Source organism: Balaenoptera physalus, assembly GCF_965194825.1.
Source record: "Balaenoptera physalus genome assembly, chromosome: 8".
NCBI lineage: Eukaryota > Metazoa > Chordata > Mammalia > Artiodactyla > Balaenopteridae > Balaenoptera > Balaenoptera physalus.
Genome location: NC_138887.1, coordinates 109,223,165 through 109,250,436, shown reverse-complemented (window position 1 = coordinate 109,250,436; position 27,272 = coordinate 109,223,165). Strand labels below are relative to the sequence as shown.

The window sequence follows — 27,272 nt, the reverse complement described above, 5'->3', positions numbered from 1 at the left end:
CCTTCTTTATTTTGATTGCATGCAGTTGTAGCATTCGCTGTTCTTTTTCCTACCCATCATTTTATATTCATAGTGTTATAGTGAGTTTTAGTAGCTTGAGTTAACTTTTAATATTTTTCCCCTCCTCCTGTACTATTTAAAAAATTTTTTGTCTTAGGTAAAATAATGTGTTTTCTCTGTATATATTCCAAAATCTTACATGTCATATTTTGAATGTTGATGGGGATAGTGAGTCACGCAGGAAGCTGGGAGGTGCCCTCTGCATTTATTGGCTTCCTTCTGGGTCTTTTAACACAAAGAAGTCCTTGATTCTTACCCTTTTCAATCCTGTTTCTCTCCCACCCTGTCCTCACATCACTCATAATTTAGAAAGAGGTATTTTGATATTTCTTTATTATTGTTGGAAGAGTCTAGGCTCCTGCTCCCCTGGCAATGGCTACTCTCAGTGCCGTTTTTCCCCAACTCACAGATTTTGGGTATTTAAAATTAAGAAGAGGAGAGGCATGGAAGAGTATATTTCTCTAAATATACCTTTATGAATCAGACTACTATTTTAATGTGTGTGTTCTTCCTTTATAATCCTTGGAGCAATACTTGTAAGAGCTCAGAGAAACTTGCTCCCAACAGTAAAGGGATAACTAAATGTTTAGAAGGAATTTAGCATCAGAGAGTGTTGAAAAACTCCCGAGAAACTTCGGCAATGAAGGCAGGTTTTAACAAATGACAGCTTTGAAATTATCCTCCATGATGGAATGTCCTTTGTAAGAGCTATACTTGACCCTGGAAACTAACCAGGATGAGGGCTGTGGGCACACTTTCTCCATCTTATAGGTGATGATGGGAGAGTTGAAGCAAATAACCATTGGTGCTTTGTGTTTGTGTGTTTGAGATATGATTGTATATTAGTGTGTTCTATTTCAAAGCAGTGAGAAAAAAAAGTAATGAAACATTTACTTGTACTTCTTCATATATGACATTTCTGATTGTTGGAGAAGTGCCCCACTCCAGCTAAGCACTTCACTTTTTAGAAAAGATTCTTTGCAGTAGGCTCTGGGCACCTTTCAAGACTACTTTCATCTGCTCTTGCACTCCTCTTGCCTCAGTTTCATGCCGAAAACCAATAGTCCTGGGACTGGGAGCCCAAGCCAACACCAGGGCCAGCCCCAAAACAGCTGCGGACTTGATGTCAGGCCCTCGTTTTGACGAGTCACAGGGTTTTACTAGGTTAGAACTAAGGAGAGTACCCAGTTGTCTCAGCTCCTCAGTTTGGTTGTGTCACTCCTATATTGTCAGCTGTTTTCATGCAAAATGAACTCCATATACAAACTATATTCAGGTCAAATGAAAAAATGCAAAACTTTAACACTTTGCCACTTTCTCCATTTCCCGCATAGTCTTTGCTTTGTGATTTGTGCTTCTTTCATAGTGCTTGTGCTTGAGAGGCCTTGCTCCCCTCCCTGGTCACTCTCTAAGGGGCCTAAACCCAAACTTAAACCAGCACTAAGCATCTTTTTATTGTTACATCTTTGAGTAAAAGCATTCTGATCCCGTAGCACGTGTTAACCATTATAGGATATGAAAAGAGCGTAAGAGTTAGTCTCTGCTCAGGAAGACTGATATATATTTGAAGAGACAAGGCTTAGAGTCATGACCATATTAATGAGCAAAGTAGTATAGTATATCAGGATGGTACATTTATGTAATAAAATGCATTGTAGAAGAATAACGAGGTGCCATTTACAAGACCAAGACAAACCAAGGACAAAAGAACTTAGACAAGGGGAATCTAGTGTGGTCATGGAGAGGTCGTTGTGAAGTGGCCCTAACAGATGAGAGAGTTGGGCAGGGAAGGGGGGCATTTTGGTTTTCAGAGCCTGGTGATTGGAACCTGAGCTTTAAGAGGACCAGGGAAGCAGTTTTAAGAAGAGCTGAATCTTGCGAGAGGATGAGTACGGAATGAAGAGGATGAGGGCCCAGAACTGGGAGGCCGGGTTAGGGAGAGGAGCTGGTGAAGGAAATTAAGGAGGACAGAGTAATTGAAGCATGATCGTCCAAGGCCGTGAAAGATGGGGGGCTGAGGCAGGGGTTGGAGTGGGGAGGTTGGGGAGTGGAGGATTCAAAATAAGTAAGTTGATTTAATGTAATTTTAAAATTGACAACTGGTGTAGCAGTTTCAGTTAAAAGTCATGTTTTAATTGAAGGGTTGAGGGAGAGATCTGGGTAAGGAAGTGAAGGCAGTGCTCACAGACTGCTTACTGGGACATCTAGTTTTTGGTATGGCAACATTCCTGCAGTGAGAATTTAGAGAGGGACCTGGTAGAATAAACTGGACATCAGGAGACGTGGAACAAACCTCACTTTGCCATTGAATTAGCCACGTTCCTTTAGACACGTCATGTATGTTACCGTGATCCCTACTCTATTGTAGATGGAACGTGTTGTGTTTGTTTACTGCGTCCCATTCCCTGTCATCAGGAGACCATAGTCTCTCCCCAGTTGTCTTGAGCTGAAATGACAGGGACTTTCGGGGTCTCTCATGGAAGAGGGCACATTTACTGCCCAGAAGGGCTGTCCAGTAAAAGAGTGCAGAGGACTCACTGAGAGGCCTTTCCTCCTCGTCTGCAGCTGTGGACAGGGTGAAGAGGCCGTCCCCTGAGTCCCAGAGCAGCAACCTCTGGGTCATCGTGGGCGTGGTCGTGCCGGTGCTGGTGGTGATGGTGATCGTCATCATCCTCTACTGGAAACTCTGCCGCACGGACAAATTGGACTTTCAGCCTGACACCGTGGCCAACATTCAGCAGCGTCAGAAGGTAAGGGACAGACCCCTGCCCCCGCGTTCACGTGAGCGTCTTGTGGACTGGGGTAGGGCAGGTCAGGCTCCTGGTACTGAAGGACAGGGGAGAGAGCTGGTCAGGAAATCTTTTGGCTTTAGTGGTGGTGTCCCTTTGCCTCCATGTTTGCTTAGAAACCCAGGTCTTCTGTAGTATTAAATCCATGCCCAGAAGATGAAGCTGTGTAAAGGCTCAGCAATGCTGTGGGCTCTGAGTTCCACTGTGATTTTATTTTTGAGATGTTCAGTTAGAAGATCACATCCATTCTGTGTATGAATTCTGATCTATTTTAACCCTGGATATTTTCAGAGAACAAGAGCCAAGGAAGATTTTCTTTGATCTGTGTATCTATTTCTTTCATACGCATCTCTGCTGGCCGGCTGCTTTATTTTCCGTCCAGCATATTGCAAGACTAGTTGTCCACCTTGATCAAGACCACATAATCATTAAAAAATGGTAACACATGCCTTAAACATTTTAACTTTATAGATATATATACACAGACACACAGACATATATATATAAAATTAGTCTTTATTTGACAATCTTTAAAAAAAATTTGGAGTGTCAGTCTACCAAAAGGAATTCTGTGTGGTCTTTCTTGTGAAGAAACAACACACATAAGGCATCAGCTGCAGTTTCCAGTTTGGGTTTCTTTAGGAAAGAGCAAAGCAACCTGAGTACAAAATTTTCTAGATTTTTTTCAGTATCCCCCCCTCCCACCCTACTCTGCAGTCTTTTAGAATTAATTCTCGTACACCTACTTTGACAGCAGTTTCTTTTTTCTTTCTTTTTTTTTTTTTTTTTTAGCAGCTCCTTTTCCATGTCTTTCCAAGGCATTCAATTTAGTTTTTATGGTAACAGCAGTTCCCTTCTCACACTTAGGTTTCGACCGTTTCCGCAGTATTTGTCACATACAAATTTCAGAGCGAGGACATAGCCTCTTGGTCAGCATCCAGCTCCGCGGTGAGCAAGAACGTGCCAAGTAAGAGAAGAGCTCGTTAGGTGCAAACACTGAGCTCAGCACGCTGGTCAGCCACACCCAGGGCGTGGGAAGTGGTGGTCGTGGACTCTGTTTATTAACATGTACCCACTATGGGTCTCACACATTTAGAGGACTCACTCGACTCTAAAAGTTTGCTAAGAAAAAGCAAGCCCGGGGCAGAAGAACAAGAAATAAAGGATCGCCCTATTAACCTTTTAATTTTACTCTGATTTTCTGGGTATAAAAAAATTCTGCACGTTATCAACCTAGACCTGATGGATGAAAAAAATAAGTATTATTTTAAAATTCATTTTGTTTGTAAAGGTAAATGAAGAGCATTCTTTTTCTTACAAATTAAGTAAGAAATGCAAACTCTTTTTTAATTTTTTTATGAATTTATTTATTTATTCATTTATTTAATTTTTTTTGGCTGCATTGGGTCTTCACTGCTGTACGCGGGTTTTCTCTAGTTGCTGACAGCAGGGGCTACTCTTTGTTGTGGTGTGCGGGCTTCTCATTGTGGTGGCTTCTATTGTTGTGGAGCACAGGCTCTAGGCGCGTGGGCTTCAGTAGTTGTGGCACACAGGCTTCAGTAGTTGTGGCTCGCGGGCTCTAGAGCGCAGGCTCAGTAGTTGTGGCGCACGGGCTTAGTTGCTCCGTGGCATGTGGGATCTTCCCAGACCAGGGCTCGAACCCATGTCCCCTGCATTGGCAGGTGGATTCTTAACCACTGCGCCACCAGGGAAGCCCCCAGAAATGCAAACTCTTGATTAAATTGCAAGCTTATGGTTACCCAGTATTTTGGAAGCAGTTTCTACTAAGGTTATATTTATTACCTATCTTCATTTATTATTTACATAGTCTGCTAAGGTCGTTTTGTTGTTAGACTGGTGAATAGCATGGAAAAAACCTGGAAAAAAGTCCTTACTATACCAAATGATTCACAGTGTGAATTTCATCGTAATGAGATCAACAGTAGGTTTGGAAATGCTTTTGTTCTGGTGAAAGAGTGTTGTTACAGAGAGATTTGACCAGTGTAGATGGTTATATATTTAGGTCAGTAACGTGCCGTGCTTCCTAACATAGACACTCCTGTGGAAGCCCATCCATTGTCTGTTACTTCACTAAACTATCAGAGGACAGCATCCCTTGAGTTCACAGCAGACTCTTCCGCAAGCTTTCGCCGTCTCCCACTTTTACTTCTGAAAGAGTCTCACGTCCCAGATGTGGCTGTACATCGAAATGGACAGTTTCCAATAGAACTTCAAGCCTTTGGAGTCCCTCTTCTGCAAGAGCTGCCTGGATTTGTGCATTCCCTTTTACAGCATCTTTGCAGGAAAGGCCTTCTGCATGGGGGACTCCCTGAGAGAACAGGTGTTTTCTGACCCTGTTAGGAGCGTAGCAGGGTCTTTGTTTTGCTGGCAGAGGCACTCACCATGTAGATCTTGTCATGTTTTTATAGTAAGAAAATGATGATTTCTATTTAGTTTAAAAATAAATATCTCTACTTCATAAGCGTTTCTTCTAAGATTATCTGGCCATAGTGAAGGGCCTCCAGCCCATTCCTTGGGGCACTTTGCAAAGATGCTGTCTTCCCTGTGACTGCGAGAGCTCTTTTTCCTTCTTGTGCGGCTCTGTGTTTTCTCTCTACGCTCTGCTCACCCCGCCCCCTGACGGCGCTTCACCACTGCTCTCTGAAATCTTCTAGCAAATCCCAGAGCTGCAAACATCTGGAAACGATAAATCTGCTGACCCAAAGTCCACACCCCCTTCTTCTTGTAAGCAGAAGGAAACCTCTTCTTATTGTCTGGGAGTAGATTAGTTTTGAAATATGATGAGAGAGGCCACTCTGTCTTATTCTGAAGCAGGGTCTTTTAAAATTTCTAATGATAAGGAAAAAAACCCCTAACCCATGTCTTTCTTTTATCTGTATTCCCTTTAATCTGTAGCCCAAAGGCATCACTTTTTTACTGCTCCCAGTAAAATTGCAGCTTGGACCCGCCTCGCCCTGTTGAGGGTCTATTTAAAGACATGAATGGCATTGGCTAGATGCTGCCGGCCCTGCGGAAACTTGTTCCTTGTTCCTTCTGCCGGGGACAGGCCACACCCCGTGGTTGGCCTAGGACCCTGGTTCCTAGCCGGCTGGCACTGTGGGCAGCCAGATGGAGCTGCCTCAGCCGCTGATGTTCATTCACCAGACGCTGAGCGTTCGCTCTCAGCCAAGCAGGGCTGGGCTGGGTGACGAGCACAGATAACACGCGGTCCCTGCCTTCGCGGGCTTTCACAAGGGGGAAGGGCAAGCAGCTAAAAGCTGACACGCAGCAGCGGAAGTCTGTCCAGGGCGCTGGGGGAGTACGGGCAACGGGCAGCCGCTCCTGCGTCTGGAGGTTGAGGAGGTGACGTGGGCCCAGGCAGGAGGGATGGAGCAGAGGTGAGTGGAAGGACGGGCACAGCCAAAACCGAGGCCACAGAAGTAGGCAAGAGCCATTCTTGGAGGGGTTTATGGGACGCGTCAGGGGGCGGAGGTGACGCTGTAGGCCCTGGCAGCCACTGAGGGGGTCTCGGGGGCGGGGGGAGGAGCTTGGGCACATCTATGTTTGGAACCGCCACTGAAGGGGCTCAACGGGTTGAAGCGAAGCTCCAAGAGCGTTTCTTCCATCTGGGCGGAGTTCATCTCGTACCCCTCCGCAAGGATCCTGGTAACAGCTAAAGTGTTGGTGGTTTCCGTGCACCCACGTGATTTGCTGCCGCCTGGGGGCGGGAGAATCTTGGAGGACTGCTCGCCACCTCCCGGACCTCAGGGTGACCAGCGGCCCCATGCTGGGCCGCCGTGGAGACCCGCAGATGGCAGTAGGTCCGCCTTGTCTTCACCTCCTGAACGGAAGCAGCGTGCTGGCTGTAGTGACTTTTCACACACCGCACCCATCAAACAGCAAGCGCTTGAACAATGGCTCTCTCGTCAAGGCTGCGCATTTTTATTCAGCCACTTTGGGGATTTGCTCTGTGGTTTCTCTTGTCATCTTAACTGCTCCTTCCCAGGGGTTCAGGCTAACCCGAGTACTAGGGACTTCACTCTGTCGTGTTCCATCTGGGTCGCATTATATTTATGACTTACGTGTTTTAAAATTCATCAGGGGTCTCTCCTGTTACTCGGCTGACCTGCTCTACCAGCCCACCCTGACTTGTCAGCGACATATTCCGAGGAGATACAGACAACGGGGTCTTTCCCTTCTGTGATATATTAAAGAAAGAAGGAACAAAAGAGCCGTGTTTCCTCAGAAAACCTGGGTCCTAATGGGAATATTGAAGGCACTAATGAACTGTGACTCTTTTATAAAATGCTGACTGACTCTTATTCTGCATGTGGAGGCTGGAGGCACAATACAGCCACACTTAACTCCAGTTTTTTTTTAAGACTTGGAAAAACTAGAAAAAGTGTTCCAGAAAATAAGGATGAAACCAAAGGAGCCAATTCCGTAAGTGAGGAGGACAGTGTTTTCTCTAATTTTTTCCTTCTATGTAGACGGCGTTTGTTTTGTGTGTAAGCAAAAAAACTTCTGTTGTTATAAAAGGAGGTGACTCACCCAGCCTGAGAGATGTCAGGGATCTAATGAACGTATTTAAAGATATTAGTCGGGGGGCTTCCCTGGTGGCACAGTGGTTAAGAATCCACCTGCCAAGGCAGGGGACATGGGATTGAGCCCTGGTCTGGGAAGATCCCACATGCTGCGGAGCAACTAAGCCCGTGTGCCACAACTACTGAGCCTGCGCTCTTGAGCCCGCGAGCCACAACTACTGAGCCCACGTGCTGCAACTACTGAAGCCCGCACACCTAGAGACCGTGCTCTGCAACAAGAGAAGCCACCACAATGAGAAGCCCACACACCGCAACAAAGAGTAGCCCCTGCTCATTGCAACTAGAGAAAGCCCATGTGCAGCAACGAAGGCCCAACACAGCCAAAAATAAATACATAAAATAAATAAATTTATTAAAAAAAATAAATAAAATAAAGATTAGTGGGGGGGTTTCCCTGGTGGCGCAGTGGTTAAGAATCCACCTGCCAAGGCAGGGGACACGGGTTCGAGCCCTGGTCTGGGAGGATCCCACGTGCTGCGGAGCAACTAAGCCCGTGTGCGACAACTACTGAGCCTGCGCTCTCGAGCCTGCGAGCCACAACTACTGAGCCTGCGAACCACAACTACTGAGCCCGGGTGCCACAACTACTGAGCCTGCACTCTAGAGCCCGCGAGCCACAATGACTGAGCCCACATGCCACAACTACTGAAGCCCGTGGGCCTAGAGCCCATGCTCCGCAACAAGAGAAGCCACCACAATGAGAAGCCCATGCACCGCAACGAAGAGTAGCCCCCTCTCGCTGCAACTAGAAGAAAGCCCGTGCACAGCAATGCAGCCAAAAATAAATAAAATATAATAAATAAATAAAAAACATTAAAAAAAACTAACCGCATTTCCATAAAGACAAGCCAAAAAGAAAAAAAAAACTTACCAGAAAAAAAGATATTAGTCAGAATTAACGAAAGCCAGCAGGACTTTAAGGCTATAACGGATGTATATTTCATATGACATCTACCCTTTTCTTGGTTCCCCACAAAATCCAGTAAGTTTGATGCTTCAACTGACCTTTTTGAAATTCATTCAGTCATCAGATATTTATTGAGGGTCTACCACGTGTCATGTCCTGTTGCTGAATTACAAAATTTTGTATCTAAATTTGTATCTATAGCTTTATCTGGTCTCTGAGAACTTTCAGCTGACTATATTAACTGCTTGATGTTTCATTGACCAACAGCAATAACATTGCTGTCAATCTCATTTGCATGGTGCCTTGGCATTTATGAAGCATTTTGACATTGTCAGGGAGGAAGAAATTTCTAGGTTTTCCTGGCTGGTCTACAAATTAAATTGACCTGAGACAGGTTAACAGGAGAAAATCACAGAAAGGTTTAATAACATGTATACATGGGAGAGACCCATGTATAGAACTGAGTAACTCACCAAAATGACCAAAACCCTCACCTTAAATATCTATCACCTTCAGCTAAAGACAAAAGAGGATGTTGGTGGTGGTTTGGGACTTCACAGGGGAGGAAGGCAGTTCACATGGAGATGGAAAAGCAAATGTTTGCTAAACAAATGCCTGCTGGGCCAGTCAGAGACAGGGGACGCAGAGAGGAGTGGTGATAGCTCTCTTTCTGGAATAGGTCCTCTGTCTATATTCTGTTAGGCAGTTGGTGGGGGAAGGAAATAGCAAACTTTCTTCCTGAGTCTTTTGGGCCTTGATTGTTTTCAGCTTGAAATAATCCGCATGCCAGAGAGACATTTGGGGGTAGCAAATTTTGTTTCCCTATGACATATACATATGTACAATATGTTTCTTACGTGAACCTGAGATCGTGTCAGGGAAGGCATTTAGTTCCTGGACTTGGGTACAGACTGCACCAAGGAAGCAGTACTGTCCATATTTTTCCCTTATCACTTTGGAGACCTTTGCTTAGAGGAGGCAATCTGGGGCTCCTCCTTCAATTTTGGTAAAGCAAATCATCTAAGTTGCAAAAGAGGTGATGTTGATGATTAAATGACTATTGATTATATCTGTTATTCTTTCACTTACTTATTTAAATATTTATTTATTTATGTACTTTTGGCTGCGTCCGGTCTTAGTTGCAGCGCTCGGGCTTACTTGCCCCGTGGCATGTGGTATCTTAGTTCCCCAACCAGGGATCGAACGTGCACCCTCCTGCATTGGAAGGTGGAGTCTTAACTACTGGACCACCAAGGACGTCCCTATTCTTTCATTTAGAGGCACCTTAGGGAGCTAAAATGAGGTGCAGCTGGGGTAAAAGCAGACACACGGATGACGGTGTGCTTCTTCTATGAAGTAGAAGAAGGATTCTTCAGAAAGGAGAAACCAGAAGTTTACATACAGAAGTTGTCTGTTTGGAATTTGATTCCTTTAAAAGGGCCACATGCCCCTAGGAAGGTATACACCCCCAGAGATTTGGGGAGCCCAGCTGAAGATGGCTGGTAGGTCGGGGGGAGTCATGGAGCTGCAGGTTTGGGCTCACTGTTTGGGAAACAGCGTTTGTGAGCCGAGGACTGCGTGCCACTCACAGTCTGCCCTTGTGTGGTGACGTAGACTGCTGGTAACACGATATCATTAACTTAGAAAATAGAGGCACGCCAGTCTTTGCCTTTTGTTTCTGAGCAGTGTCTTTGTGAACTCTATTTATAGTAAGTTCTGTCCCCCTCTGCTGGCATATGCCATTATTGCAGGCTACTTTCCTTCTACCCACCCAGCCTCGATTTTTAGTGCTAGAAGACCTTAGGAGATCTCAAATCGAAGCCATTGACGTTGTCACTCATCTGTGCGTAAAGTTAGCACAAATACGCCGAAGCCTTTCACGTCTACATGCGGTGTAGTGTCTAGAACAGCTCCTTACATGTGTTAGCCTTTGTCTTCTGACTGATAGGACTCCCTGTGGGTGTGGGATTCAGCCCGATGGGACTGCATGTGGGGCTCCTCCCAAGGAGACCCTTGGTACAACTATTCATATGTGGTTTATTTTCCTCTGCCTTGTAAGCGCGAATAAAGGAAACGGCTAACACCCGCCCCTGGCACTTTCAGTGTCGCCAAAATAGTGCCTCACCTTTATTGCCCACGCTCCTGTACCTCTTCAGACCTCTTTCTGTCTTAGCACAGGCCCAGAAGCTGACCCTGGACTCTGTGGTCGCAGGGCTCACAGGGTTTTTATTGTGGGTTTGCTGTTGGTACCCGGTATCCCCTGGTAGGGCTTCTGCATCCACCAGTGTGAGGGGTGCACTTGAGAAGACTCCTCTCTCCTTCATCTCTGTGCCCCCGTTACCTCCGTTGGCCACTCCTTTCTAGAAATTCTTTATTCCCTTGGCTTCTGTTACATTGAAGTGTCCACATTCTTCTGTTTCTTTGAAGTCGCCTATTTTGTTCCTGGCTTCCTTTTCCTCCTCTGAGCCGCAAACTGTTAGATGTTCTCCAACGTTTTATCCATAGGCTCTGTTTTCATCTTGGAAAATCTCAACTCCCCTACGTGTCACCTTCTATACAGATGCTCTCAAGGTCACACCTCCAGCCTGAGAGTTCCCCCAAGCTTGTCCTCTGTCTCCAGCTACGCTGAGCTACTTTTCTTCGGAGCTTTTCCTGCCATCTCAAACTAAGCATGTGTGGAGCGAAACCTGTCTTTTTACCTCTTTGTCATCATTCCTTCGCAACTCACCTTTTTCTCTTAATGTCACGTCTACCGTTCGGGATACCCCGAATGCAGCTTCATGTCAGCACTGGAGTCTTTCTCCCCTTTGCCTCGCAAGTCTGTTTTGAGCTTCCATGTCCTTCTGCCTGGTCTCTAGAGCTGTTCATTCCTTCCCATTTTCCAGAGCTTTTCATTTCTTCCCATTTTCATTGCGGAGGTTTGGGCCCAGGCTTTTGTCATTTCATGCACGTAGTACTGTTGGGCCCTCTGACTGGTCTCCTTTTGTCCTAAATGCTTGCATTTTAGAAATCTGCCTCTTTAGAAACATTTAGTGGTTTTCTGCTCTAGCAGCTGGCATGTGGAGTCGTCTACATACAGGCTGGCCTTCTCTCTTTCCCCTACATCCTGACCGTTCGAGTGCAGCTAATGTAATCTTCTCCCAAACCTCAAGTCTTCTCTGGTCCTTGACACAACTTAGAACAATCTCTGTGTAGCCACCTCTTTTTATTTCCAAGTTCGGCCTGTCCTCTGAGGCCTGGCACAAGTCCCCAGTCTCTAGGAAGAATATCTCACCCCACGTCACCCTCTGGAATTGTGTAGCTGCTGTGACAGCGGTCAGGGATTGTCTTGTGATGTCTTTTGTATTATGGTCTAAATATTTAATCCTTGTACTTGAATCTGTAGCAAGTATCTGTCTTTTCTGCAAACTCTAGGTATAAACCCTGCACAGGTCAATGCTTTAGAGATGCATGTTGAGCCGGATGGGTAGAATTGCAAGCACAGTCTTAGGTCAGAAGCTGGCACTCAAACAATCTTGCCAGCCCTCACAATCTCATCTTACAGTCCTCGGATTCAGATTGATTTCCCGCGTGTGTGTGTGTGTCTGTGTGTGTCTGTTTCAGTTGCAGATCCCTAGTGTGAAGGGCTTCGACTTTGCTAAGCAGCATCTGGGTCAGCACAATAAAGATGACATACTGATCATTCACGAGCCAGCACCGCTGCCAGGACCTGTGAAGGACCACACCACGCCCTCTGAGAATGGAGATGTGCCGAGCCCCAAGGCAAAGATCCCTTCCAAGAACGTCCGTCACAGAGGAAGGTTCTTACCGGGCTTTCTGTGTTGTTCTCTGTCGTGGCACGCGTTTCTGTTTTCCATGTGTCAGTTTCCAGTAGCAGAAAGGCTGATGGTGAGTGTTGTCCGGGTCTGCAGCCTGGAAGACGGACAACATTTGCCCGAAGTCAACGAACCTGATGGCTCCTGATCCACTCTGATGGACTCTCAGAGGAGGCCTGTGTGCTTTCCTTCCCCAAAGTGTTCAAGATTATAAATCACTGTCCGTCATGGTTTGGTGGTCCGCCTGGAACTTCATTAGGGATTGACCAGCTCTAGGGTACATACTGTGGGGTGACCATGCCAGGCCCTCTGGAGGTGGTATTAGGAATAATGTATAAAAAAATGCATGGCCTATGATACACACTCAGCCAGTATCAGCTCTGCCCTTGCCCGTTATGCCAGCCACTGCAGCTGTGGCTTCCTTGCTCGGTCTGCAGGTGACCTTCATCATGTCCTTCTTTCCTTGCTTGGCTTTTCTCCATGTGCTCCTCTTGTCACCCTCGTTAGCGCGTGTGCATGGATTCTTCATTGCCTCCCCCTGCCCAGCTCCCCATTCCCAGTTAATTCCCATTCCACGTATCAAAATTAAGCGCACAGAGAACTGCTTGCTAACAGACTACCTACCGTGGCCCTGTGACCCTGTGAGACGGGCTACAGCTGTGTGAAGACACGGTTCAGAATCAGGTTTTATTAACTTGACTTTAGATCAAAGCATGTTCAGGCTTTGGTGTTGAAGCCTCAGATTATCGGCTTTCCTTTGAGCTTTGGAACCCCAAATCCCGATTTTCTGCTGAGAAGGGGAAAGTGTGTGATCATACCAACATTCAAAATGATCTTATAATTTCTGACTTAACAAAAAACCTGCTCCAGGGTTTCTGGCCTAGTTTTAAGAATTTAATGAATGTTAGAACACACTCTTTACAAAAGAAGATGAATAATGTAGAGAGAGATCATTTGCTTCATTACTTTGCAGAGTGAGAGTAAATCAAATCCTTAAAGATGATTGAATATGCTAGTACAATATAGCAGGGTCTTTTTTTCTCCTCTGGTAGCCTCATCCTAAACATTTAGTCACAACATCTTAATGTTCTGCATGGTTAATATCATATTTTAGCATGTCTCAGGGGCACCAGAATGTCTCGGCATTTCAGGAAGCCCAAAGAGAAGGGGTGTTAACTGATTAAGGATTTTCACTAGCCTGGTGCAACCTGGGTTCTGTGACACCCTTGCTTTTTATATATAGAATCAAATCTCAGTGATAATCATTGCCTTTGTATTGTAAGTGTAGGCTTCTTCCAAAGATATGGAGTTATATGGGGTGACTGCAGAACTACCCTGGCTTCCTAGGAATTCTGCAGACCCAGCTAACGCCTAACCGAGCTTGAACTCCAGATCCTCTAACCCAACCCACGCCAGCCCCAGACTGCAAGTCCAAGCCCAGGGAGCTGGGGGACCATCCTCCACTGGGTACCTGGTTTCCTACCATGTGTTGAAATGAGCCCACTGAGCCATTTAGTCAGCTGTGTCAAGCTGTCTTCACAAGGTGACTGTGTGCTATTAATGTGGTCCTTGAAGATGCCAGGCCACGAAACAATGTTCTGGACTGTTTGATTTCTCCCACTTTTGCCTGGAAGCCTGACTTCCACATCCAAATGAATGTGACCTTTCCCCCCCCCTTTCTTTCTTTTTCCTAATGTTTGTATTTGTTTTGTGTCTGCAGAGTTTCTCCCTCAGATGCTGACTCTACAGTAAGTGAAGAGTCCAGTGAGAGGGAAGCAGGGGACAAGACTCCAGGAGCGGTGACCGATGGCAAGTCCCACAGAGCCCTGCAGAGTGGTCTGTGACCCTTCTTGTTCTCCACTTTAAAAGTAGTAATTATAAGGGAATTCCCTGGTGGGCCAGTGGTTAGGACTCCGTGCTTTCACTGCTGAGGGCTGCAGGTTTGATCCCTGGTCAGGGAACTAAGATCCCACAAGCTGTGTGGTGTGGCCAAAAAAAAAAAAAAAAAGTAATTATGAGGTTCCAGTAGACTAGGGTTTTATACTTCAAATGCAGAACATTAAAAAAAAAACAAAATCTGTGCAGTAGAATATTCATCGTTCGTTTAGTGAATTTCTCAGATTGACTGTCACCATCTAACACTGTTTTTGTGTCTGCATTGGGATGGGGCCATGCTAGAAGTTAGAGATTCACCGATATATTTTGAGGTTAATAGTCACCTTCTTTTTTAAAATTTTTATTTATTATTTATTTATTATTTATTTTTGACTGTGTTGGGTCCTCGTTTCTGTGCGAGGGCTTTCTCCAGTTGCGGCAAGCGGGGGTCACTCTTCGTCGCGGTGCGCGGGCCTCTCACTGTCGCGGCCTCTCTTGTTGCGGAGCACAGGCTCCAGACGCGCAGGCTCAGTAGTTGTGGCTCACGGGCCTAGTTGCTCCGCAGCATGTGGGATCTTCCCAGACCAGGGCTCTAACCCGTGTCCCCTGCATTAGCAGGCAGATTCTCAACCACTGCGCCACCAGGGAAGCCCTTAACAGTCACCTTCTACTCTAGTGGCGGCTCCTAATGATTTTCCTCTCTGAAGGACAAGGAGGAATCAAACTAAAACCAGAGTCTCAAAAACTGCATCCAGGATTCAGTGACCTTTTTGGGAGCCTGTTCAAGTGTCTCACAGTTGTCACTGTTAGAAAGTTGATTATTTCTCATAGGTCCAAGTGCATTACATTTGGTCCTGGTCCTAGATCTGTCTTCCGGAAATAGTTGAGTGTGATTAGACGGTTTAGCATATATTTACATGTGTTGTCAGATGCTGTAGCTCCTTAGGCCACGTATGAACTGTACTTCACTCCCCTTCTAAAGAGTATTGTCATAAAACTTATGCCCTGCGGTAGAACTAAGCCCATAGGTCTTAGTAGACTTGGAGCATTTTTTGGCCTGATGACAAGGTAGCTTGGTTTTAGTTGAATAGATTCTGTTAAATGTGCTGGTACAGCTCTTATACTTGCTGGAGCTTTATTTATGCTTCAGGTGCCTCAGGATATCATTTTTATTTTTATTTATTTATTTATTTGGCTGCGCCACTTGCGGGATCTTAGCTCCCCTACCAGGGATTGAACCCAGGCCCTTGGCAGTGAAAGCGTGGAGTCCTAACCACTGGACCGCCAGGGAGTTCCCAGGATATCATTTTTAATAGTAATTTTTATACTTACATTTTCATCACAAATTTCTTTGTATAAAGATGCAGTACAGAGTGAACCATATTCTGTAAATGAATAGATTCTGGTTGGAAGCTGGAGGGCCTGTTCTGTCACTGTCATGTTTGTGACTTTGTATGTCCCTTAGTCTTTGGGGCTCCTGTGGGACTAAACTAGCTGGTTTTTGAGATTCCTTCCAGTTTCTTCCAGTTGTTTCTTTTATAATGTTAAAAAAATACCCCTTAGAATAAGGGAAGAATAAAGAATTTTTTCTTTAGCTCTAATTTCATAGAATCTTAAAAATTATTTAGCACTATGGTAACAGGTGTACTGTTTCAGATAGACAGGATTAAAATCTAATTTTCATTCTGGGAAAGAAATATTTGGGGAAAAAAAATCAGCTCTGGAGTTTCTTAATTTCTGTTAATTGCATATCTGAGAAAATCTTGCTTTTAGTTCCTGGTTTTAAGTCCTTACTGATAGTATTAGAACCAGTATATTCTACATGGCTAACAAAAATCAAATATCACTCTCAACATATATTTAAAATCCAAGTAGTAAGCATGTCAGTGTTGGGACTCGACTCAGAGTTGACCATGGAAGGAGACAAGAGGGCTAGATGTTCTCGTGGGTCCTAGAAGCTCAGATGCCGCTATTTTGATTTGAAAATGCACCAGAATTTGTACATTATTTTCATGCTTTAGAAAGATGGTTTTCTCACTACAAATATCGATTCACCTGCAAAACTTTATTTACTTCTTTAAAATTTTAATGCTGCCATAAAGGTGTTTTATAGCTTGCCTAGAACTTAGTTAATTAAATACCCTATAAAAATATTCTGAATTTTTATTCATAGCTTTTAAATTATTTTGTAATTCACATAAAAATCCATCTTGTGTTGCAAATCCTAATGAAATACAAATTAATGGAGGCGGAAGATTGCTTCAGAACCATTCTGGGTCCCTCCTGCATGCTGCCCTGGGACCACAGTTGCCGCTCACGACAGCGGGTGGCGTGGCTGCTGGGTCTCTTTAGACTCCTTGGCAAGGCTTTCGATGGCTGTCACAAGTCATCCAGCATTTTCAGGGCCCACCTTGCAATGGAAGCCGAGAAAAGACCATTGTTTTGGTTTTGGGTCAATTCAGGGTTGTACTTTATTCCTTCCCAGCTAACCAGTTTTGGAAGGTGGCTAGACCATGATGCATACCTTTACAACCTTCGAGACCCTTATGAGGCTATTCACTCTGTGTTCAGTGTCCCTGCGTTCACAGTTATTGCAGTTTTAGAATAAGTCACATCATTACCACTGCTTTCCCTTAGCAAAGTTGTGAAGACGGCTGAGGTTTGGAGTAACACACGTTCCTTAAGTGAAGGCAGCTACGTTCAGGCTACCAGTGCTGTGTCCAAGCATAATTCTAGTTTTCTCTGTCTCCTCTTTATCATCAGGAATAAACCACGTAGGTAAGGATGGCTAAATGCTGAGTATTTTCTTTATGCTCTCATAGGTTGCATGTATGCAAGGCTGTGATTTTTAAGTAGTTAGAACTTCATTAATTTGAATTCAGCAAATCCAGATTCTGGAATCTCACATAGGAACTAAGCTGTCATTTACTTTTGCACATGCTAAAGAGTTTGCAAAGCAAATTAAATTTTTAACAACATTGTAGGGTGACTATTTTGACTACATATAACATCAGAGTTTTTCAAGTAATTGTGGAGGACACATTTATAAAATGATTGAGACCATAAATTATAACTCTCCTCTTTTCATTATAGTGAATTCCCAGAGGCCTCTTCGAGGTAGAATTTTATAAACTTAGTTGAGATGGCTAGTCATTTACTCATCCAGTTAGCAGATGTTTACTAAGGGCCTGTGATGGGTTAGGTGCTGGGATAGGATGAAGACGAAGAGACAGATGTGATACCTGCCTCACAGGATATTAATGTGGGTCACAGGCCTTAGTATTAATGCAGTGTGATGTATTTACCTATAGATAATGAAATTAATACTTCTTTAAAAATGTTCTGTTGCTTCGGTATTTCAGTAATTCAGATTGCCTTTTCCTGTGCCATTCTGCTTTGTGGGCATTATCCTATACTGTAATTTCTATCATTTTATATATATATATATATATATTTTTTGTTTGTTTTATAATATTTGAAGAGAAAGGACTTTAATCCAAAGTCCCTACTTGCCTTAAGGCAGGATTCACACAGTATTGATCTCTACGTAGCCCTTGTACTTTCCATTGGTCGTTATTATCCAGGTAGTTTTTTAAAAAAAAAAAATTGTGCAATGCATAGCAAACAATAAAAATAACTGTTTATAATATGTATTATATATATATTTCTATATATAATAACCCAGTTTATTTATATATATGTATGGAGATATATGTATGTGTGTATATATAATACATGAATATGACAAATAAAAAACGGCTCTTTTCAGCCTTTTGGAATGGCTGGGTTCCAGGCAGTACAGAAGTTGAGGGTTTTCTGCATGTCCCCTGCTTCTCTCCTGTTGCAGTTGGTGAATTACAGAGCGAGGATCCAGGTGGGGAGTGGGGTGGGGCACGGACAGGAGTCACTCACAGGCCGGCAGCTCCCTGGACCCAGGCAGACAGACAGCACGGGGGGAGGGGCCTTTCTTCCTGGTCACCTCTGCACCCTGATCTTGTTACCATCCTGGAGGAAAGCAGTCTCAGCCTTAGGTATCAGTAGCTTAATGGGACACCCTTTGTGACATTTGCTGTCACTTTAAAAGTTTGGGTTAGCAAGGGCTAGCCTTATCTGGTGAAGCTAATTATCTCCTTCTAGGCTTCTTGCCTGTAATCTGAGTCGCTGCAGGGAGGAATGGCGGTGTCTGGCTGTGCTTGTACTGTGCAAACGGTCAGGCTCCCTCCAGGCAGGGAGAGAAAGCTGGAGAATAGCCTGAATCAAGAGAAGCAGGCGTCCCCGACGAGAGAGGTGTCTCCATTCACAGAGCTGTGCACATAACTTCTAATCACTTGCGATAGCAAATGCATATAATCCAAACTGAGAGGAAGTACCAAGATTTATGTACCACTGATGTGCATTCCTTCTATACAGTATCAACTACTACTCCTTACTGCTTTGCTCAACACTTTTTTCTTTTTAATTTTTAAATTAAAAAAATTTTTTTATACAGCAGGTTCTTATTAGTCATCAGTTTTATACACATCAGTGTATACATGTCAATCCCAATCTCCCACTTCATCCCGCCACCAACCCCACCCCCCCACCGCTTTCCCCACCTGGTGTCCATACGTTTGTTCTCTACATCTGTGTCTCAGTTTCTGCCCTGCAAACTGGTTCATCTGTACCATTTTTCTAGGCTCCACATACATGCGTTAATATACGATATTTGTTTTTCTCTTTCTGACTTACTTCACTCTGAATGACAGTCTCTAGATCTATCCACGTCTCAACAAATGACCCAATTTCGTTCCTTTTTATGGCTGACTAATATTCCATTGTATATATGTACCACAACTTCTTTATCCATTCGTCTGTTGATGGGCATTTAGGTTGCTTCCATGACCTGGCTATTGTAAATAGTGCTGCAGTGAACATTGGGGTGCATGTGTCTTTTTGAATTATGGTTTTCTCTGGGTATATGCCCAGTAGTGGGATTGCTGGATCATATGGTAATTCTATTTTTAGTATTTTAAGGAACCTCCATACTGTTCTCCATAGTGGCTGTACCAATTTACATTCCCACCAGCAGTGCAAGAGGGTTCCCTTTTCTCCACACCCTCTCCAGCATTTGTTGTTTGTAGATTTTCTGATGATGCCCATTCTAACTGGTGTGAGGTGATACCTCATTGTAGATTTGATTTGCATTTCTCTAATAATTAGTGATGTTGAGCAGCTTTTCATGTGCTTCTTGGCCATCTGTATGTCTTCTTTGGAGAAATGTCTATTTAGGTCTTCTGCCCATTTTTGGATTGGGTTGTTTGTTTTTTTAATATTGAGCTGCACGAGCTGTTTATATGTTTTGGAGATTAATCTTTTGTCCGTTGATTTGTTTGCGGATATTTTCTCCCATTCTGAGGGTTGTCTTTTCGTCTTGTTTATGGTTTCCTTTGCTGTGCAAAAGCTTTGAAGTTTCATTAGGCCCCATTTGTTTATTTTTGTTTTTATTTCATTAGGCCCCATTTGTTTATTTTTGTTTTTATTTAGGAGGTGGATCAAAAAAGATCTTGTTGTCATTTATGTCAAAGAGTAGTCTTCCAATGTTTTCCTCTAAGAGTTTTATAGTGTCCGGTCTTACATTTACGTCTCGAATCCATTTTGAGTTTATTTTTGTGTATGGTGTTAGTGAGTGTTCTAATTTCATTCTTTTACATGTAGCTGTCCAGTTTTCCCAGCACCACTTATTGAAGAGACTGTCTTTTCTCCATTGTATATCCTTGCCTCCTTTGTCATAGATTAGTTGACCATAGGAGCGTGGTGGGTTTATCTCTGGGCTTTCTATCTTGTTCCATTGATCTGTGTTTCCGTTTTTGTGCCAGTACCATATTGTCTTGATTACTGTAGCTTTATAGTATAGTCTGAAGTCAGGGAGTCTGATTCCTCCACTCCATTTTTTTCTCTCAAGACTGCTTTGGCTATTCGAGGTCTTTTGTGTCTGCATACAGATTTTAAGATTTTTTGTTCTAGTTCCATAAAAAATGCCATTGGTAATTTGATAGGGATTGCATTGAATCTATAGATTGCTTTGGGTAGTATAGTCATTTTCACAATATTGATTCTTCCAATGCAAGAACGTGGTATATCTCTCCATCTGTTCGTATCATCTTTAATTTCTTTCATCAGTGTCTTATAGTTTTCTGCATACAGGTCTTTTGTCTCCCTAGGTAGCTTTATTCCTAGGTATTTTTTTGTTGTTGTTGCAGTGGTAAATGGGAGTGTTTCCTTAATTTCTCTTTCATATTTTTCATCATTAGTGTATAGGAATGCAAGAGATTTCTGTGCATTAATTTTGTATCCTGCTACTTTACCAAATCCATTGATTAGCTCTAGTAGTTTTCTGGTAGCATCTTTAGGATTCTCTGTGTATAGTGTCATGTCATCGGCAAACAGTGACAGTTTTACTTCTTCTTTTCCAATTTGGATTCCTTTTATTTCTTTTTCTTCTCTGATTGCTGTGGCTAAAACTTCCAAAACTATGTTGAATAATAGCGGTGAGAGTGGGCAACCTGTCTTGTACCTGATCTTAGAGGAAATGGTTTCAGTTTTTCACCATTGAGAACGATGTTGGCTGTGAGTTTGTCATATATGGCCTTTATTATTTTGACATAGGTTCCCTATATGCCTCCTTTCTGGAGAGTTTTTATCATAAACAGGTGTTGAATTTTGTCAAAAGCTTTTTCTGCATCCATTGAGATGATCATATGGTTCTTCTTCTTCAATTTGTTAATATGGTGTATCACATTGCTTGATTTGTGTATATTGAAGAATCCTTGCATCCTTGGGATAAATCCCACTTGATCGTGGTGTATGATCCTTTTAATGTGTTGTTGGATTCTGTTTGCTAGTATTTTGTTGAGGATTTTTGCATCTATATTCATCAGTGATATTGGTCTGTAATTTTCTTTTTTTGTAGTATCTTTGTCTGGTTTTGGTATCAGGGTGATGGTGGCCTCATAGAATGAGTTTGGGATTGTCCCTTCCTCTGCAATTTTTTGGAAGAGTTTGAGAAGGATGGGTGTTAGCTCTTTTTTAAATGTTTGATAGAATTCACCTGTGAAGCCATCTGGTCCTGGACTCTTGTTTGTTGGAAGATTTTCAATCACAGTTTCAATTTCATTACTTGTGATTGGTCTGTTCATATTTTCTATTTCTTCCTGGTTCAGTCTTGGAAGGTTATACCTTTGTAAGAATTTGTCCATTTCCTCCACATTGTCCATTTTATTGGCATAGAGTTGCTTGTAGTAGTCTCTTAGGATGCTTTGTATTTCTGCGGTGTCTGTTGTAACTTCTCCTTTTTCATTTCTAATTTTATTGATTTGAGTCCTCTCCCTCTTTTTCTTGATGAGTCTGGCTAATGGTTTATCAATTTTGTTTATCTTCTCAAAGAACCACCTTTTAGTTTTATTGATCTTTGCTATCGTTTTCTTTTTTTCTATTTCATTTATTTCTGCTCTGATCTTTATGATTTCTTTCCTTCTGCTAACTTAGTTTTGTTTCTTCTTCTCTCTCTGGTTCCTTTAGGTGTAAGGTTAGATTGTTTATTTGAGATTTTTCTTTTTCCTGGAGGTAGGCTTGTATAGCTATAAACTTCCCTCTTAGAACTGCTGTTGCTGCATCCCATAGGTTTTGGATTGTCGTGTTTTCATTGTCATTTGTCTCTAGGTATTTTTTGATTTCCTCTTTGATTTCTTCAGTGATCTCTTGGTTATTTAGTAACGTATTGTTTAGCCTCCATGTGTTTGTGTTTTTTACATTTTTTTCCCTGTAATTCATTTCTAATCTCATAGCGTTGTGGTCAGAAAACATGCTTGATATGATTTCAATTTTCTTAAATTTACTGAGGCTTTATTTGTGACCCAAGATGTGATCTATCCTGGAGAATGTTCTGTGTGCACTTGAGAAGAAAGTGTAATCTGCTGTTTTTGGATGGAATGTCCTATAAATATCAATTAAATCTATCTGGTCTATTGTGTCATTTAAAACTTCTGTTTCCTTATTTATTTTCATTTCGGATGATCTGTCCATTGGTGTAAGTGGGCTGTTAAAGTCCCCCACTATTATTGTGTTACTGTCGATTTCCTCTTTTATAGCTGTTAGCATTTGCTTTATGTATTGAGGTGCTCCTATGTTGGGTGCATATGTATTTATAATTGTTATATCTTCTTCTTGGATTGATCCCTTGATCATTATGTAGTGTCCTTCCTTGTCTCTTGTAACATTCTTTATTTTAAAGTCTATTTTATCTGATATGAGTATAGCTACTCCATCTTTCTTTTGATTTCCATTTGCATGGAATATCTTTTTCCATCCCTTCACTTTCAGTCTGAATGTGTCCCTAGGTCTGAAGTGCGTCTCTTGTAGACAGCACATATATGGGTCTTGTTTTTGTATTCATTCAGCAAGCCTGTGTCTTTTGGTTGGAGCATTTAATCCATTCAAGTTTAAGGTAATTATCGATATGTATGTTCCTATGACCATCTTCTTAATTGTTTTGGGTTTGTTTTTGTAGGTCCTTTTCTTCTCTTGTGTTTCCCACTTAGAGAAGTTCCTTTAGCATTTGTTGTAGAGCTGGTTTGGTGGTGCTGAATTCTCTTAGCTTTTGCTTGTCTGTAAAGCTTTTGATTTCTCCATCAAATCTGAATGAGATCCTTGCCGGGTAGAGTAATCTTGGTTGTAAGTTCTTCCCTTTCATCACTTTAAGTATATCATGCCACTCCCTTCTGGCTTGTAGAGTTTCTGCTGAGAAATCAGCTGTTAACCTTATGGGAGTTCCCTTGTATGTTATTTGTCATTTTTCCCTTGCTTTCAATAATTTTTCTTTGTCTTTAATTTTTGCCAATTTGATTACCATGTGTCTCGGCATGTTTCTCCTTGGGTTTATCATGTATGGGACTCGCTGCCCTTCCTGGACTTGGGTGGCTGTTTCCTTTCCCACGTTAGGGAAGTTTTCGAGTATAATCTCTTCAAATATTTTCTCTGGTCCTTTCTCTCTCTCTTCTCCTTCTGGGACCCCTATAATGTGAATGTTGTTGCGTTTAATGTTGTCCCAGAGGTCTCTTAGGCTGTCTTCATTTCTTTTCATTCTTTTTTCTTTATTCTGTTCTGCAGCAGTGAATTCCACCATTCTGTCTTCCAGGTCACTTATCTGTTCTTCTGCCTCAGTTATTCTGCTATTGATTCCTTCTAGTGTAGTTTTCATTTCACTTATTGTATTGTTCATCTCTGTTTGTTTGTTCTTTAATTCTTCTAGGTCCTTGTTAAACATTTCTTGCATCTTCTCGATCTTTGCCTCCATTCTTTTTCCGAGGTCCTGGATCATCTTCACTATCATTATTGCGAATTCTTCCCTGGAAGGTTGCCTATCTCCACTTCATTTAGTTGTTTTTCTGGGGTTTTATCTTGTTCCTTCATCTGGTACATAGCCCTCTGCCTTTTCATCTTGTCTATCTTTCTGTGAATGTGGTTTTTGTTCCACAGGCTGCAGGATTGTTGTTCTTCTTGCTTCTGCTGTCTGCCCTCTTGCTCAACACTTTTTTTACACTGAGGGGAAACCTGTATATTTTTCACTTATGCTCGAGGTTTCAAACCTTAGGCTTTTGTTTAAAAACAGTTTCGGCATGCCTTCACTCCTTCTCTTGGCCTGTTGGCCATTTATTTTCAAGCAGTGTCCAGAGCGTCCAGAGGTGACCTGTGCCTTAGAGGGAGGGCATCAGGGATCTTAGTGTGTCTAACTGGAGAGTTCTTTCTATCCATTCAGCCCCTCTTCATCTCTTTCTTTGCCTTTAAAAAAAAATTTTTTTTTTTAATTTATTTTTGGCTGCATTAGGTCTTCGTTGCTGCATGCGGGCTTTCTTTAGTTGCAGTGAGTAGGGGCTACTCTTCGTTGCGGTTCGTGGGCTTCTCATTGCGGTGGCTTCTCATTGTGGAGCACGGGCTCTAGGCGTGTGGACTTCAGTAGTTGTGGCACGCGGACTCAGTAGTTGTGGCCTAGTTGCTCCGCGGCATGTGGGATCTTCCCCAACTAGGGCTCGAACCCGTGTCCCTTGCTTTTGCAGGCAGAATCCCAACCACTGCACCACCAGGGAAGACCTTCTTTGCCTTTTTAAAATTAAAGTTTATTAGGATTATTTCTTTTATAAAAGTAATACTGACTAGAGAAAATCCACATTACAGAAAATAAGAAATTAGAGAACATTACTCATTATACCAAGATCCAGTCTCTGTTAAAAGTGTTTTTCTATCTTTTTTTCTATACATTTGAATATTTTTCTTCTTTGCAGTTCTGGTTACTTAAAATAATTCATTGTGGTAAAATATACATACTATACAATTTACCCTTTTAACCATTTTTCAGTGTTCTCTTCATCTGTTTTTAAAGTGGGAACTAATTCCGTGCAGGCAGCAGCTTTTTCTTCTCCTAACTCTTCATTTTCTTTCTTCATCAGAACTGAAAAGCCAGAAGCCTTAATCATTCACCGGTACTTGCCGGCAGGTCCACAATCCCCTGGTCTTTTGTTATCTCAACAGTATAATTGCCTTGCAGCTAAATTTATATCACTTCAAATGAGCATGGGCATTCAGAGCTGCCATAAGTGTTGTCCTCCAAGTTCTGTAAATTGCTACTGGCCTACCCACGTCAGGCTTCTCCTGTCCTTTACCCTGTCTTACTGAAGACTTTGAAACACCTTTAGACAAAACAGGACCCTTTGGGGCACAAAATGTCATAGTGGTTTTCATATCCTGCCTACGGATATTTGTAATTTGTAATAAGGCTGAAGGAGACACTACTTAACCCAGACAATTTAAGCTCGAATAGTGACATTTCAAGTACTCTGCCATGGAGTTGGGGATATGTTTTTGGTCAGGGGCCCCTCTGACGATTCTTTAAGTAATCCATAATTATGATGATTTGCTCTTTCTTTACAATGACTTTATTTCTTAACTTTGCTTTTCCTTCTGTTCCAGGGGCAGCACCCAGCTCGGGGAACGAGCAGCATTCGTCAGCCTCCATCTTCGAGCACGTGGACAGGATCTCCCGCTCCTCGGAGGCCAGTCGGCGGGTCCCCAATAAGATTCAGCTGATCGCCATGCAGCCCATCCCAGCACCTCCAGTTCCGCACCCCATACTGGCCGACCGAGTGGCAGAAACCAACAAAATTAACAAAGAGGTATTTGGTTTTATGAAAAAGTACATTAGTAAAAAAAAAAAAAAAACACCTTAGATCCTGATTTGGTGGTCACTTCTTAAAAATGAAAGTTAGTGTCAAAAATATGAGCTAAAGATATGAGCTGCTCACGGATGTTCTTAATTTTAAAGCTTGCACTCAGTGTTTTTAGATCAGATACCATTCAAGGACACCAGTAGGCACACTGGTGGATATGCAGATTAAAGACGGGGGCAGCTATCCTTAGAAAGTCCGCCTTAGCCCATGGCTGGGGTTTGGGGATTTGGATCTTGGAAAGATTCCCACCATTCCCAGAATGGAGTGGCTCGCTGTGCCTAAACTGTTTGTACAAGCAACATGATTTATGCTGAACAACTCTTTCTTCTGGGAGTCTGGAATTTTGGTACCTGCTAGGCAGAGGGTGCCTATGTGACCGGCCTCTAGTAAACGTCCTGGGCATTGAGTCTCTAATGAGCTTCCCTGGTAGACGTTTCACATGTGTTGTCACAACTCGTTGCTGGAGGAATTCACATCCTGCGTGACTTTTCTGGGAAAGGACTCTTGGAAGCTGTGCCTGGTTTCCTCCAGACCTCACCCTATGTGCCATTCCTCTATGCTGATTTTCCTTTGTATCCTTTTTTTTTTTTTTTTTTTTTTTTTGCTTTGTATCCTTTTGCTGTAATAAATTGGACTTAACATTCTGAGTCCGGAGAGTTCTCCTAGTGAATCGTTGAATGTGGGGTAATCTTGGGACCACAGTAGACTCTGTGATCCCTGATAGATCTGCTCTGGCCCCAAACATCTAGGTAAGTCTTGGGAAGAAACTGTATTTCCAGTGACTCCTGGAACAGTGAGTTAGATCTGCTTTCCTCCCCTAAGATTTGGGGAACCAGAAGGCCAGGTCAGGTCACTGTTAACTTGAACTTGAGGAGTTTGACCTGGGCTGGACCATGAGTGGAATGAATGCTGTTCAGGGTTGCACGCATGGTAGCATCATGACTGTCAGTTTCTTGCCTCTAAGAAATACCTGCTGCTCTTGTGAGTTCTGCCAGGTGAAGTAATAATGGATACAATTGAATCCTTAAAGTGGATCATCTTACAGAAGTCTTAGCAAGAGTTCTTACACACTCTCCTCTCCACACCTCATTGGCTCCTTGCCAAGGACGTGACCAGAAGAACGTGCATCATGGGTTCAAGGGGACACATGCTTGTCCCTTCTCACGGATGCTCGGGGGCCCTGGCACTGCAGGACCCCGGTCGTAGCCTAGACCTCTCCCCATCAGTCCTGCGTTGCATGTGCCTCACACGGCCGTGAGTAAGCACCCTGGAGTGGGTTCTCCGTGTGGCCAAAAAAGAAGAGAATGAGCTCACCAGTGCGGTGATAGCACTCATTGCCACTTTTTTCTTTTACTATCTTTAAAATGTATTTGATGCATACATATGGTATAGGAAACATATATATTGATTATAAAGCATAAAGTGAAAACCCAAGTTAAGAACAAGAGGCATTATCAGTACTGGTGCACCTACCTATAGGCTCCATACATCTCAGTGGAAATGTTTTCTTATTAGGAGCTTCTGGTGCAGATTCCTAGCATGTCTTGGTCCTCCTGTGGGGACCTCATATATTTTGAAGAACAGTTAGATCCTGATAGAGTAAGAGGGGCTTGCTGAATTCTCCTGCTGGGAAGTTGTCAAGAATCTCCTCCACCTGACCCTCCCTCTCAAGCAGTCTCAAGGAGTACGTGGCTTCTCGTCCACTGTGGCGTGGCCAGGAGCCTTCCGCCTTGTCTTAGACGTTGGTCCTGCTCTCTTCTCCCAGTCGGATTCCTAGTTTGGTTTCCCTTTTTTCCCTCTGTCTCCATCTCGCTTGCTGTTAAGTCCTCTGAAGCAGGGGTAAGGGCTTGGAAAACGAGAGTATGCACCTCCATGAGGGAAAGCATTCCCCGTCTGCTCCCCTCGACAGCTCAGCCGACCTGCCGCTCCCGGAGCTGTGGCCTCGTTCCCCCAGACCTGCATCC

At 43.2% G+C, this 27,272-nt stretch overlaps 1 protein-coding gene across 2 annotated transcripts in view; it reads left to right on the top strand.

The window, feature by feature from the left end:
- Positions 1-27,272, top strand: part of KIAA1549 — a 142,849-nt gene that overhangs the window by 77,885 nt on the left and 37,692 nt on the right. Inside the window, exons 10-13 of one of the 2 annotated variants that reach the window (XM_082472857.1) lie at positions 2,626-2,810; positions 11,964-12,160; positions 13,896-14,011; positions 25,052-25,254. In XM_082472857.1, the coding sequence (XP_082328983.1) occupies positions 2,626-2,810; positions 11,964-12,160; positions 13,896-14,011; positions 25,052-25,254 (701 nt within the window). The remainder of the gene's footprint in view (positions 1-2,625; positions 2,811-11,963; positions 12,161-13,895; positions 14,012-25,051; positions 25,255-27,272) is intronic. The other variant, XM_082472856.1, reaches the window with a different exon arrangement.